This window comes from Acartia tonsa, chromosome 15 (assembly GCF_053477335.1).
Source record: "Acartia tonsa isolate MP-2025a chromosome 15, ASM5347733v1, whole genome shotgun sequence".
In the NCBI taxonomy this organism is placed as follows: Eukaryota; Metazoa; Arthropoda; class Copepoda; order Calanoida; family Acartiidae; genus Acartia; species Acartia tonsa.
Window position 1 is genome coordinate 20345905 of NC_137274.1, and position 15798 is coordinate 20361702.

The 15798-nt window shown below is 32.6% G+C and overlaps 1 protein-coding gene and 1 long non-coding RNA gene across 5 annotated transcripts in view; both read left to right on the top strand.

The window, feature by feature from the left end:
* The window catches only part of LOC145307575 (uncharacterized), a 12356-nt gene extending 12144 nt beyond the window's left edge, over nucleotides 1-212 (top strand). The window contains exon 4 of the long non-coding RNA XR_013875512.1: nucleotides 168-212. This is a non-coding gene — a long non-coding RNA (uncharacterized LOC145307575). The remainder of the gene's footprint in view (nucleotides 1-167) is intronic.
* Nucleotides 213-1519: 1307 nt separating this feature from the next.
* Nucleotides 1520-15798, top strand: part of LOC145307573 (innexin shaking-B-like) — a 64738-nt gene continuing 50459 nt past the window's right edge. The window contains exons 1-5 of one of the 4 annotated variants that reach the window (XM_080150027.1): nucleotides 1520-1596; nucleotides 3460-3496; nucleotides 4499-4545; nucleotides 5768-5814; nucleotides 10985-11091. In XM_080150027.1, coding sequence (XP_080006153.1) covers nucleotides 4526-4545; nucleotides 5768-5814; nucleotides 10985-11091 — 174 coding nt within the window. In that variant the 5' untranslated portion in view covers nucleotides 1520-1596; nucleotides 3460-3496; nucleotides 4499-4525. Of the gene's footprint in view, nucleotides 1597-3459; nucleotides 3497-4498; nucleotides 4546-4714; nucleotides 4773-5767; nucleotides 5815-10984; nucleotides 11092-11785; nucleotides 11893-15798 lie in introns of those variants that run through there. The other 3 variants (XM_080150028.1, XM_080150029.1, XM_080150030.1) reach the window with 3 other exon arrangements.

Here is a 15798-nt window from a genome sequence, read left to right on the forward strand (position 1 = left end):
GATAGATAGATAGATAGAGAAAGAGAGAGACAAACAAACAGACAGACAAACCCTAAGAAGGAGAGAGAGAGGGGGACATATAGAAAAGATAGAGATAGATAGATCCCTACGAAAGTAAAATAAAACAGTAAACCAGAATACAGCAAGAACAACTTGAATTTACTCAGGGTGACCGTACTGAACGTACAATTCAGCTGACAGACATATGAAGGAAAATAAACATCTTTCTCGTATTTATTCGAATCCGGTGGATAGGAACCGGTTCTTATCCATACAAAAAAACTATGTCTAGCATCGTATTATATCCAGCTTTCTACGAATATAAAAATGTACAATTATAAGAATTAAACCAGTTTTTTTAGCCCGTGCCTTTGGCATATGGGGCTAAAAAACTGGTTTTAATCTTAAAATTGTACATTCTATATCCGTGAAACCGTTTATAGTACGATGCGAGAAATAACTATTTTGAATTATTTAATTTTTTCGCCATAGAAATCTACAAGATATAAGATTAAAATTCTAACAATATTTTTAAAAATTCGCTTTAAAAAAAACTAAAAATTTTTTTTCTTGATCGTTTTTTGTTTGAAATTTAATTGTCAGTTTATTTAGATTTGTATCTTAATGTTTATATAGTTAGCCAGGATTAATCCGATTAATATCCGCTGGATTAGAACCGGTTCTCAGTCATACTATCCGCGGATAATGTCCGCGGAAAGCTGTCTATAATACGATATCATAAAGAAATATAAAAAAACTAAGGGATCTAAAGGGATAAGATAATGGCCGATAAATTGATGTACATCCCCAATGCTGATACACATAATTACCCCTTTTGTAGTGTAATATTTGTGATTGAAACGTTTGAACACATAACTTAATGAATCAACCAATCAAAATTCACTAAAGTCTCCAAAGTTGTTAAGCCAACAAATAAGAAAACTTTATTATAAAACTTTGGGGACTAGTGTAATAACAGCCCATTGTCCCTTTTTTCTCTCATAATTTTTCTACATTTATTATTCGTTCGTCCGTTTGTATGTAACGGATATGATACATCATTATTTTAGGTATATTAAAACTGTCCTATTCATTTAAAGCTTTATAACAATTTAGAAAGCGTAGCAACTTTATATATTTATCACCAGAAAGTCAGTACGTCCATTTTAAATATAATGATTTCTTATAACCTTTTTTATTATTTTGTTTTTTGTGTATTTTTCCCAAGCAAAATTGGTCTCAAACGTTTCAACCACTAATTGTATTGTAGATAAGGGGTAAAGTTGTATGTCATCACTGGGTATGTACATCAATTTATTGGCCATTGTCGTATCCCTTTAGTTTTATATATTCATTTATAGCATCGTATTATAGACAGGTTTCAGTATGGCTGAGAACCAGTTCTAATCCAGCGGATATTTACCTGTAGATGGTATTTACCCAAAGTTTTATACTGGTACCCAAAGTTTTATACTGGTACCCAAAGTTTTAATAGTGTTTATGAAATCGGTGTTGAACTAGGTTCTAGAGTTGACAATACTACACCTTGGCCGACAGAAAGGAAGAGAGAGTGGTTCCATACAAGTAGACATCAAGGCAACAATTTATATAAAAGTAGCTAAAAACCTGCCCTAAAGCAGTCCGACCACCATGCATGTTTTATACTTAATTGTGCTCCATGATGATGGAAATGTTGACAAGAAATTTCAGCCGTCTATCTTTTACAGGATCTGAGAAAATCAGTTTTAAAAAATAAAAGTGGCTCAAAAGCTGCCCTAAAGCCGTCCGACCGCCATGTATGTTTTATACTTTATTATGCTCCATAATTATGGGAATGTTGACAAGAAATTTCAGCCGTCTATCTTTTACAGGAGCTGAGAAAATCTGTTTTGAAAAATAAAAGTGGTTAAAAAGCTGCTTAAGAGCCGTCCGACCGCCATGTATGTATTATACTTAATTGTGCTCCATAATTATGGGAATGTTGACAAGAAGTTTTAACATTCTATCTTTTACAGGAGCCGAGAAAATCAGTTTTGAAAAATAAAAGCGGCTAAAAAGCTACTTAAAAGCCGTCCGACCGCCATGCATGTTTTCTGCTTAATTATGCTCCGTAATGAAGGGAATGTTGACAAGAAATTTCAGCCGTCTATCTTTTGCAGGAGCTGAGAAAATCAGTTTTAAAAAATAAAAGTGGCTTAAAAGCTGCTTAAAAGCCGTCCGACCGCCATGGATGTTTTATACTTAATTGTGCTCCATAACTATGGGAATATTGACAAGAAGTTTCAGCATTCTATCTTTTACAGGAGACGAGAAAATCAGTTTTGAAAAATAAAAGCGGCTAAAAAGCTGCCCTAAAGCCGTCCGACCGCCATGTATGTTTTATACTTAATTATGCTCCATAATTATGGGAATATTGACAAGAAGTTTCAGCATTCTATCTTTTATAGGAACAGAGAAATTCACGTTTCCCCCAAAACGTTTCAGACTTACATACAGACGGACAGACAGGCGGGCATTTCAAATTAAGATCAAATTCGCTATTAAAAAATATAACAATGTAAAACTAAAGTTAAAAATGAAAATTAAATTTCAAAGATTTTTTTATAAATATTTTGGAAGATTTTTAATGAACATAATATTTATAAAATACATAATTATATATATAGGGTATCGTTTCTCCCTCTCTTTTTAATAATACCTGTGAAAGTCATAACATAGGAGCTGTAGATACCATTTAAATAACTTTAAAGCCTGATTTTTTTGCTCTTATTTTAAAAAATTTAATTAATGTAGGCTTGACTTTAGCAAAGCATTTAACATAAGAAGTATAAAAACACTTCGCTTGATTTAAAAGAAGCTTTACTGTAAAGGAGAACCATATCTTCGATTATGGATCTTTAAAAATATTAGCATTATAACAGATGAAGGATATATGTGGATATATTGACAGGGGAAAATTTGTCATCAATTTAACTTGCTTATATGGACCTCATTTATTGGTCAGTTCGTTTATCCAGTAAGAGGGGATAGGGTTGGTTAAAGTAGGGGGGTATCATTATTTTAAAAGCTGTGAGCATCACTTCATCAGAGTGCATGAAAATCTGGTGCAACATCCATGTAATAATATATCCAATGGTATAATCTATAATACAAAGTAGAAAGATGTCTGTCTGTCTGTTTGTTTTGTGACTGAGAATCACGCTAACCGCTGAACCGATCAGGTTCTCCTTAACAGGGTAGCTTCTCATAGGTCCCGGGAAGGTTTTAAATATTTTTGGGGAGGGTTCCACCACCTTTCCAAGAGAAAATTACCCCATCCCCTCCAAACATTTTTTTAAATTTTTCTTTTAAAATCCAAATTAAGAAATTGAGTTATCCAACTCAATTCCCCCCTCCTCAAGCGCCCCTAGAGGCGTCTGGGTGCGTAGCTACTGTTTATATAAATTTGTTATTTGCCAGGACAGGAGAAAGGGAGTGGAGAAGTGTTTAACATCCAAGGAATTTAAAAATCATCATTTTATAAAAAGTCCCCAAAGTTATTATAAAACTTTGGGGACTAGTGTAATAAATAGTTCATTTTTACTCGGAGCACTATAAAGATTTGGCGTTTTTGACCCGTGGGAAAAAATATCTGAGCGTGGGAAAAAAATTGAGAAAAATTATGTTTTAGTATCAAGAAAGGTTCTTTCTGATTCAAACCTTTGCCATTCCAAAGATCTTACCTACTTTGGAAAAACTGTCAGACCGATTTTTAAAATTTAGCCTTTCAGAAAAGATATTCAAGTTTTTATTTTTTGCTTTGAAAATGTTAATTTACATGTATTGACGCCATCTTTGATTATGTTAATAAATTTCTTTTAGAAGATTTTTTTCTGAAAATTAAATTTTTATATTGAAAAAAATCTTCGAAGTAAACTTGACTAAAAATTAAAAGATTTTTCTACTTTATTTGGAAGATTTTTTTTCAATTTTAATATTAATGTTAAACAAAACATCAAAAATGTGTTAAATTCTTATATAAAAGTAACAGAATGTCTATGTATGTGTCTGTCTGTCTGTCCTGAAGGATCTCGCTAACTGCTGGAACCTATATGGTTCTCCTTTACAATGTAGCTTCTCTTAGGTCCTTTTAGAGGAGGGTACAACCACCCTTTCCAAGTCAAATCACCCGAAAAAATTTTGAAACTAAAGTTGTAAAATGGGGGGGGGGGATTGTCTAATTCCCCTCTCCCCCCATCAATAGTGCCTCTCGAGGCGTAACCGCTTGAAACTGGTAAATAATAAAATTTAAAATGATGATTTTAAAAACACAGGGACAGCGTTTAACCCTCATCAGTCATGCTCGACATTTTTCTCAGGTAATTATTTTCAAACTGACCAATATCCGCTGGATTAGAACCGGTTCTAAGCATGCTATCCGCATAATATCCGCGGAAAGTTGTTTATGATACGTTATGCTATCCGCATAATATATTTAAAATGATGATTTTAAAAACACAGGGACAGCGTTTAACCCTCATCAGTCATGCTCGACATTTTTCTCAGGTAATTATCTCCAAACTGATCACTATCCGCTGGATTAGAACCGGTTCTAAGCATGCTATCCGCATAATATCCGCGGATAGTTGTATATGATACGATATCAATATCAATATCCGCTGGATTATAACCGGTTCTAAGCATGCTATCCACATAATATATTTAAAATGATGATTTTAAAAACATAGGGACAGCGTTTAACCCTCATCAGTCATGCTCGACATTTATCTCAGGTATTATTATCAAACTGATCAATATCCACTGTATTAGAACCGGTTCTAAGCATGCTATCCGCATAATATCCGCGGAAAGTTGTTTATGATACGATATCATAATAAATACATTTCCAAGGAGAAATATATTTCCAGTATGGCTTTGAAACCGATTAATATACGCTGGATTAGAACCGGTTCTAAGCCATACTGAAAAATCATGTATCGTATCATATTATTTCCAGTTTTCTACGAATACAAAAATTAAATCCTGTTTTGTTAGCCAGTGCCTTCGGCATATCGTGGCTAAAAAACTGTGATTAATCTTATAATTGTAAATTTTCATATACGCGGAAAGCTGTTTACAATACGATGCGATAAATAACCCTTGTAAACTAGTCAAGCTTACATTTCTTGTAGGGTTGCGGTTACATGATATCCGGCTGATTTTTGACGCCGGATATCCGGCCGAAAATCCGGTAATTTTCATGATATCGAACTTTGGCCAGATATTCGGCCGGGACCGGATAGCCAGTATTAGAAATCAGCCGAATATCCGGTATCTGGCCAAAAAAGTATCCGGCCCAACCCTAATTTCTTGATTCACTTAATTGACCGTGGCTCAACACATTGCGCATCCGCTCGTCGTTGGGGAGGTTATAAGTTTGAATATTGGTTTAACAACACTGCATCATAACTAAAGATGTTAAAAATGGTCCCAACTGCTGCTATGTCAGGTGCGCGACATAAATAATGAGAGTAGGGGGGATGTCTTGGCCCATACACAGGTGTAACTCATTATCATAAATTTTATTGAATTTTGATTGGGTTTTTCCAAACTTGTAGTGTTTTAACTTTTCAATATTAATTCAATTTTTGATTATCATCATTGGGGATATGCATTAATTTATTATCAATTGTTTTATCCCTTATGTAATAGCTACCTTTGGTTTTTAAAAAATCGTCAAAACCCTCATGTGGTGAGAAATTTAACTAATATTTTAATTTTGTTTTAGACTCAAGACCCTCATCAAAGTCTCACATATACACATAGACAGCTCAGGCAATCAATCAATCAATTTATAATCAATCAATCAATTTATAATCAATCAATCAATTTTACAATCAATTTATAATCAATCAATCAGTTTATAATTTATTAATCAATTTTATAATCAATCAATCAATTTTAAATCAATTTATAATCAATCAATCAATTTTATATAATCGATAAATTCTTTATCAATCAATCAGTTTTAAATCAATTTTTTAATCAATTTTATAATCAATCAATCAATTTATAATTTACCAATTAGGTTTTAATCAATTTTATATTTGATTTAGCATTTATTAAAAATTAAAGATTAATTGATTAAAAGTTTGAAAATCAATTCAATAAAATCATTTTATGAAATATCAAAATTTTTAATAGCTTTAAAAAAGTTTAGTTAAAAAATAAGTAGGTCTTTCACGAAAAGTTTCTTTTTGAGCATTGATAACCCCCTCCCCCCCCCTCAAATTCTTTAACTAAATTAAAATGGGATGATGTTCGTTTGTTTGTTTATTAATTTGGGTCAGGTTAGGTTAGGTTATTGGTGCTCAAATTAAAATTATTAAGTGAAAGAACTAATGAATATATAGTTTTTAATATTTTCTAAACTATAGTTACTTTAAGGTTTTGCACAGGGGGGGGGGGTGAGATTTTTTAAGTATTAGGATCTTAAGGGATAAGGCAATGGGCAATAAATTAATGTACATACCCAATAACTATAACAAACTTACCCCTTTAAAAATTAAGATTATTAGTTTAAAAGTGTGTGAGTGTGTGTGTGTGTATGTATGTATGTATGTATGTATGTATGTATGTATGTATGTATGTATGTATGTATGTATGTATGTATGTATGTATGTGTGTATGTATGTATAGTATGTATGTATGTATGTATGTATGTATGTATGTATGTATGTATGTATGTATGTATGTATGTATGTATGTGTGTATGTATGTATAGTATGTATGTATGTATGTATGTATGTATGTATGTATGTATGTGTGTGTGTGTGTGTGTTTGTATGTATGTATGTATGTATGTATGTATGTATGTGTGTGTGTGTGTGTGTGTGTGTGTGTGTGTGTGTGTGTGTGTGTGTGTTTGTGTGTGTGTGTGCTTTACAGACTAGTGTATTTAAGGAAAGAGAGAGAGAGAGAGAGAGAGAGAGATAGGGGTGGGGGGGAGGGTAGGAAGTTTTACACATCCTCGAAGGGTATTTCTTCAATTCCGTATGCAAGCAAAAAGAGAGAGAGGGGTCAATAGGCTGTTTATTACGCTAGTCCCCAAAGTTTTTTAATAACGCTTTCTTATTCGTTGGCTTAACACTTTGGGAGCTTTTCTTGAATTTTGTTGAAACATTTGAATAATTACTTTTAATCACTAGAAAGGGTAATCATTGGGGACATACATCAATATATTGGCCATTGTCTTATCCCTTTAGATTCCTGAAGAGGAGGGGGGTGGGGGGGGGGGGGGGGTAAATGATAAGAATGAGACAAAGGGGAAGGTGTGTTTTTGTGCTATTTTAATAATTTGCGTTTCTGCTTACTTGCTAATATGATACAAGTGCGACTGTGAATACTCACCCCTCCAAGTCTTTTAAAACCCACAGTGGGAGAGAGAGGACAATGGGCTGTTTATTACACTAGTCCCCAAAGTTTTATAATAATGTTTTTTTATTCGTTGGCTTTACAACTTTGGGGACTTTGATTGGTTAGTTTATTAAGTTGAATGTTCAAACGTGTCAACGCTTTACTTTGGTTATTTTGGGTATTTTTGTATTTCATCATTAGGGATGTACATCAATTTATAGGCCATTGTCTTATCCCTTTAGATCTTTGTTAAAAACCAGAGGGGGGAGAGAACAATCAGGAATCTAAAGGGATAAGACAATGGCCGATAATAGATGTAAATCCCCAATGATTATATACAAAATTACCCTTTCTATGGATTACAATTAGTAGTGAAAACGTTTGAACATTCAACTAAATGAACCAACCAATCAAAATTAAATACAAGTCCCAGAAGTTTTTGGTACAACTATTAAGAAAACATCATTATAAAACTTTGGGGACTAGTGTAATAAACAGCCCAATGTCCCCTCCCTCTCTGGAAGAGAACAATAATGCACTTTTAACCAGGAAGAGATGTGACAATAAGCTGTTTATTACACTAGTCCCCAAAGTTTTATAATAACGTTGATTATTTGTTGGCTTAACAACTTTGGGGACTTTAGTGAATTTTGATTGGTTGGTTAGTTAAATTGAGTGTTCAAACGTTTCAACCACTAATCTTACTCTACAGAAGGGGTAATTTTGTGTATCATTATTGGGGATGTACATTAATTTATTGGCCATTGTCTTATCCCTTTAGATTCCTTTTTTTACTATTTTTTTTTTGCTTTTTTAATAACATTTTTTATGCCATTTATTTACAGAATCGTTAAAGACCGATTATTAAAGAAATTTAATTTATAGAAAAAATCGTTTTTTTTGGAGTAGACAACCCCCTCCCCTATTTTTTGGGGGGGTGGAAGGGGTTAAACTTTTCTACCACTAAAAAAATGATTTTTTTCTACTGAATTTTTCCATGCGGTGCTTGTTGAGTAAAGATAACCTAACCTAACTTAAAAAAAAAATAATAGTGCCTATAAAAAATGATGTCATACTGGCCTACCCTTGGTCATTTAAAATGTATACGGGCTTGCCATTGGTAATTTAGTCTATGTATTGGATTATCATTGATCATTTGTATTGTATGACGTCATTTTTTTATAGGCACTATAAAGTACTTTAACAAAACTGCCCCCCTCCTTATTTTTAAATAATGAGAAGGGGGGTTTATCATTGCTCAAGAAGGTCCTTTGTGTAATGGGGCCAAAAAAATCTTATCAAACAATTAAATGGCTATAAATAGCAAATAATATATTATTATTCGGATGTTGCACCAGATTTTCATGTACTCTAACAAAGTGACACTTGAAGCTGGCTAAAATAACCCCCTTTATCACATCCCCTCCCCTCTTACTGGATGAATGAACTAACCAATAAATGAAGTCCTTATTGGCAACCTAAATTGTAGGAAATATGGACTATTAATAAGCAATTGTCCACAGATAGGAAAATTAAAAGAATTTGCTTTAATATTCTAAGTTAACTAAAGGCTAAAAAGAACTTAAATAACAAAAGTTTATTTTTTTACATGAAAAAGATTTTCTAAAGCGCGCATGGAAAAATTAAGATTTTCTTCAATTTGTTTTTTAGCTTTCTTTATTTAATTGCACTATACATTTTCAAATGAACACTAAAGGAAACCTGTAGGAAATACAGAGCTCTAACTAATAAAAGATGGCTAAGAGTGTGAGTGAAGAAAGTCGTTCAAAAAAAATTCTGACGTCATAAAAATGAGGGATAAGGAGAGGAGGAGTGGGAAAGATAACCCTCAATAAAGAGATAGATAATCCACCATTTTTATGACGTCACATGCTGATTTTTTAAAGTGACTTTCTTCAAAGACCTACAAGGTGACCCAATACACTAAACTTGAAGCCTCTATCTGCAAAAACAAAAAAGACATTTTTGGTAGATGAAAATTTTGAAAGTTCTCCAGCACTAATGATAGAAATTTCGGTTGTTAGAGCAATGTATTCCTTGCAGGCTTCCTTTATTAATAAGTATAGAATTGTACCTTACTGGTAGTGTACATATTCTTTTAAAATTTATACACCAACTATTTTCTATTTCTTAATAGCACAGAATCTAGATTATGCAACAAAAAATAGAGTAGTGGGTTTTGTCATTTTTTCAAAGTAGCTTTTTTGCTATTTCTAAGCTCTAACCCTGCGGGACAATCATTAACATTTACCTAACCTATAATAACCTATAAAAAGCTACTTTGAAAATGCGACGAAAACTTCTACTTCGTTTTCTGACCATTATCACAAAATCTCATATTTCAAAGCACATAATATTGAATCAGCCTATTACAAGCTGATCTAACACTCTACAAGTAAAATTATATATCCTATACCTTATCATATATTTTTAAAAATCTCCTGATTCTTATATTGGCAGAAGAAGCTCTTTATAGTGCCTATAAAAAAGGGGGATAAATTCAAAAACTTTTGGCCAAAGTATCCCGAATGATGTCAAATTAGAATGGTCCCTGTGGATACTAAAAAGAAAAATGAAAAAGATTAAAACCAGTTTCGTAAGCCCCAAGAAAAAAACTGGTTTTAAATTATGATTTTTATTTTAATATTCGTAAAAATAATTCTAATAACATCATTTGGGATTTTTTGCCAAAATATTTTTAATTTATCCCCTCTTTTTATAAGCACTATAAAGAGCTTGTTGGCAGATCTATGATTATTTATAATTAATATCTTTTTATATAATTTTTCCTATTTTAAAATTCCACATTTTCCAAATATTGTAATTTAGATTTAAAACTAAATCTAAATATGACAACACTGTTTGGCCTCTTTTTCTTTGCAAATATGGGAACAGTTTTGCAAAATATGGAACTTGCACTTTTTTCTTGATTTATTTTTCTCTTTTACACCTGGCAACACTGTTAGAGAATGTGAAATTTTAACGTTTTTTACAGTATCGCTTCAAAAGCAATTAGTATCTGGTGTATTAGAACCAGTTCTCTGCCAGTACTGAAAAATTATGTATAGCATTGTATTATATAAAGTTTTCCATATGCATATAAAAATGTACATTCATAAGATTAAAAACAGTTTTTTTAGCCGAAGCCTTCGGCATCTTGGCACAAAAAAACTGGTTTCAATCTTATAATTGTACATTTTTTTATCCGCAAAAGCTGTTTACAATAAGATGCGATAAATAACTTTTCTCCCAGGCAACATTGTTACAGAATGTGTCATTTTAACATTTTTTTCTCTACGTACACCTGGCGATACTGTTGAAAAATATGGAATTTTAACACTTTTTCTATTAATATCTGGCAACATTGTTAAAGAATGTGTAATTGTAACATTTTTTCTCTACGTACACCTGGCAACACTGTTGAAAAATATGGAAATTTATCACTTTTTTCTATTAATGTCTGGCAACATTGTTACAGAATGTATGATTTTAAAATTTTTTCTCCACTTACATCTGGCAACACTGTTGCTGCATGTTTATTGATTGATTGACACTCACTGCCCTGCAGTATTCCGCCTCCACTGGGGCATTACAAGTATCATCCTTCTGACTTTCTCCGTTATAGTCACTTCAAGACAATACGTTGGCAATCCGATAGGCTGTATTCATACCAAAGTAAGTAAAAACAAAGCTGTATTAATGTGCGTGATATGTTGTAAGGGAATAACTTGGTCGGTTTTAACAAGTAAGTTTTTTTTTCTAATATGGGATAAAACTGGTTTGGAGCATGGACAATCAACAAGGTAAGTGATAGTTTAAATGCACACTTTAATTATTGGGAAATTAGAAAGTGTCATGCGTGACGTCATAAAAATTCATCTAAAAAGGAGGGAGACGAAACACCTAAAAAAGAAATGGATTTAAACAAATTTTCATGACGTTACACATGACACTTTCTAGCGCTTTGGGAAATTATATCCTGTTAGATTTGTCCTTTTCAAAATGCAGTGACAAAGTTTTATAGGACATAATTTCCCAAATAATAAAAATGTGGAAATTATAAACTGACAAATTGGTCCACATAAACATGAGGACAAAATTCAGCTTAACATGATTTCCTATTATTTGTTGTATTGGGATATAATATCAGAGAAAATTGTCCACCTAAATACCCAGGGACAAATTTAGCAGGACATAATTTCCCTCCAATTTTTATTGTGTACGGTTTGTATGGGAATCTTTTACATGTTTGCCATCCATAATGTACAATGTATATTTAATTAAGTATGAAAAAAATATTTAAATAAAAATATGTTTGTCACGTTCAATGTGTTGCGAATGTTTGATTGATTGATCCTACCTGCCACAGTTTTCCGCCTTCATTGGTGCATCACAAGTGTTATTCTGCTAACCTTCTCGGTCATTGTGACCACGCGCCAGTATGTCGGCAACCCGATAGACTGCATCCACACAAACGTAAGTAAACATGTTCATTATGCTTCATGTTTTTTTAGCTTCACTTTGTACGGCAGAAAAGTTGCTCAAAAATAAGACACGTGACATCATAAAAATGAGAAAGATGAGAGGAGAAGTGGGAAAGAAAACCCCTAAAAAAGGGGATAATACCTCATTTTTATGACGTCACATGGATGATTTTTGAGAGACTTTCTACCCATACTTAACTCCTTAAAGTGGTAGGGAGGGGGGGGGATGGGTTGTATATTAGGTTGATTATGAACATTTATATCTGAGACCAAAGCAGGAACTTGCACATGATTTAAATAAATATAATACAACTCTGGAGGATTTTTAATTTATATTAAAATCTGTTAGCTACCACACATACAATTGTATAGCTATTTTTGAATGGAAGTCAAAATTTATTGAATCAGAACTATGGCTTCATGGTGCTCCCTGAAAGAGCCTTGAGTAATAGAATAAGAAACTTTTGTCCGTTTACATAAAAAACAAACATGTACCTAACAAAACCAGTATAAAGCTTCCCCATAAAATGTAAATTGCATATTTTTTTTGTATTTTTATTAGTTTTCCATGATATGGAAAAATATTTCAAATCTGACTACTAGGGCTTGTAAATAAACTGTTTCAGTATCAAATAAGATCTGTTTTGAATGCATTTTTGACAGACATTTGATGTTATGATACAACATACATATAAAAAAAGTAACAGACTTTATTTGTCAAGAAGATTGTAAGATCTTTTCTCGTATTCATACGAATCTGGTGGATAGGAACCGGTTCTCATCCATACGAAAAAACTATGTCTAGCATCGTATTATATCCAGCTTTCTACGAATATAAAAATGTACAATAATAAGATTAAAACCAGTTTATTTTAGTCGGTGCCTTCGGCACCTCGGGGCTAAAAAAACTAGTTTTAATCTCATAATTGTACATTCTATATCCGCGGAAAGCCGTTTATAATACGTTGTGAGAAATAACTAATATAACATGAAAACAAAATTATTCAGCTGACCGTCTTCTAGCTTACGTCTTTCCTTCTGTCTGTATTGCTGGTTTCTATTCGGTTCTCTCTCATACACTTATATCTGTGTGTGTGTGTGTGTGTGTGCGTGTCTGTACCAAAGGATCTCGCTTCTTGCTGAACCGATATGGTTCTCCTTTACAATAAATCCTAGAAAGGTTAATAACCATTTTGGGGACAGGTACCACCACTCTCCCAAGAGAAATCACAAAAAAATCATATTTGTAAGTTGTATTTACTAAAAAGTACAAAACAAATAGATTCTTAAAACAAAATGTTATCTAAAAATTTAAGATGCAATATTATAGTTGATGTTTCTAGGGATTCAAAGGGATAAGACAATGGCCGATGAATTGATAAGCATGTCTAATTATGAAACACAAAATAATCACTCAACTTGGGGAACTAACCAATCAAAATTTGTCCCTAAATTTGTTAAGCCAACGAATAAGAAAATGTCATTATAAAACTTTGGGGACTAGTGTAATAAACAGCCCAAAGCCCCCTCCCTCCCTTGAATATTTTTACTTGTACTTTTCTAAGCTTGCGTACATTCTCAGTGTACTAAGTGTCTGTCCCCAAAGTTTTATAATAACGTTTTCTTATTCGTTGGCTTAACAACTTTGGGGATTTTTATTAAATTTTGATTGGTTTGTTTATTTATTTGAGTGTCCAAACGTTTCAACCAAAAATGTATTCTAGGGTAGATTTGTGTATTATCATTGGCGATGTACATCAATTTATCTGCCATTGTTTATTACACCAGTCCCCAAGGTTTTCTTATTCGTTGGCTTAACAACTTTGGGGACTATTAAATTTTGATTGGCATGTTTATTAATTTGAGTGTACAAACGTTTCAACCACAAATTGTATTCTTGGGTAGATTTGTATATAATCATTGGGGATGTACATCAATTTATCTGCCATTGTTTATTACACCAGTCCCCAAAGTTTTCTTATTCGTTGGCTGAACAACTTTGGGGACTATTAAATTTTTATTGGCATGTTTATTAATTTGAGTGTCCTATCGTTTCAACCACAAATTATATTCTAGGGTAAATTTGTGTGTCATCATTGGGGATGTACATCAATTTATCGGTCATTGTTTATTACACTAGTCTCCAAAGTTTTATAATAAAATTATCTTATTCGCTGGCTTAACAACTTTGGGGACTATTAAAATTTGATTGGCTGGTTTAGTTGAGTGTCCAAACGTTTCAACCACAAATTGTATTCTAGGGTAGATTTGTGTATAATCATTGGGGATGTACATCAATTTATCGGCCATTGTCTTATCCCTTTAGATCCTGTCATCCTGTAAATGAGGTCATAGTAAAAAGTTTATGAAAATCCGGGAGGGAAGGAACAGTGGATTGAAAATAATATTTCCCCCCCAAAGTTTATAAACCCCTGATGCTTATAATCTTTGATATATTAGTAACTAGCGGCTATGCCCCTTTAGGCCTCTAGGAGCACTTGAGGCATGGGAAGTCGATTTTTTAACCACTTATTTTAGATTATTTTTATTTTTAGTTATAAAATAAGATTTAATTTTTTTAGAGGGAGGTATTTTTTCTTGGGGCGATTTCTCTTGGGATGGTGGTGGTACCCTCCCCTAAAATAGTTATAAACCTTCCCAGGACCTATGAGAATTTTATTTATCATAACTGGGGATGTATTTTTTCGTATATTATGGAAACCTGAAAATATATAAATAATTGATTATATTTCATTTTCAATTTAAATTTTAAAAAGCAAAAAAAAATTTGGGATGGCTGGTTTTTCTTACGTGCAATTTTTCTTAAGAGTGGGGGCTGTAGGTACCCTACACATAAAATAGTTATAAACCTTTTCAGGTCCTTAGAGGGTTTATAGTGTAAAGGAGAACCATATCGGTATCATCTTATTTTACTATGAAGATGACCAAATTCCAAGATCCTCTTAGAATTTAGATCAAGGGAGGAAAGGGACAATAAGCTGTTTATTACACTAGTCCCCAAAGTTTTATTATAACCGTTTCTTATTCGTTGGCTTAACATATTTGGGGTCTTGGTTGGTTAGTTAATTAAGTTAAGTGTCCAAACGTTTCAACCACTAAATTTTATCTACAAAATGGATAGTTTTGAGCAAAATCATAGGGGATGTACACCAGTTTAACGGTCATTGTCTTATCCCTTTAGATGCCTGGTTTATATCCGATTAGCAGAATTAATCCAAAAAGTATTCTCGCCATCAGATTTTGGATAACCCAGGAATCTCAGGGATAAAACTTTGGGTACCAGAATAAAACTTTGGGTACAACCATAAAATTTTGGGTAAATACCATCTTCAGGTAAATATCTGCTGGATACTGGTACCCAAAGTTTTATACTGGTACCCAAATTTTTATACTGGTACATAAAGTAAATGAAAACTAGAGGTTGAAAATTTGGACTTTCAACTTAATGAACAATTCAATAAAAATTGATAAAAGTTCCCAGAAGTTGATAGGCCAACGAATAAGAAAACGTTATTGTAAAACTAAATAAAAAACACTTTTTCCCTCTCTCTCTGCCTAAAAATGCCTTTTTAAGCACATAACCACCCCATCATTATATGCGAAATAAATGGGGTATTCCTAATAAGGTAATTATGCTTTCTTTTAGTAATTAATAAAAATTCTAAAATCTTCCAAAAAAAAATTTTAAATCTTCAAAAAAAATTGAAAAATCTTCTAAAAATATTTTCTCAGATTTTCATATAAATACGACTGTATAGACATAGGAACTTCAGTCGTGCAAGGCTTGTGGTGCAGAACTGAGATTCTGTTCACCGGTTGCCATGCTCGGGGAAAAAAAATGACTACCTCGGGGATAAAAAAAGAATATTTACATCCA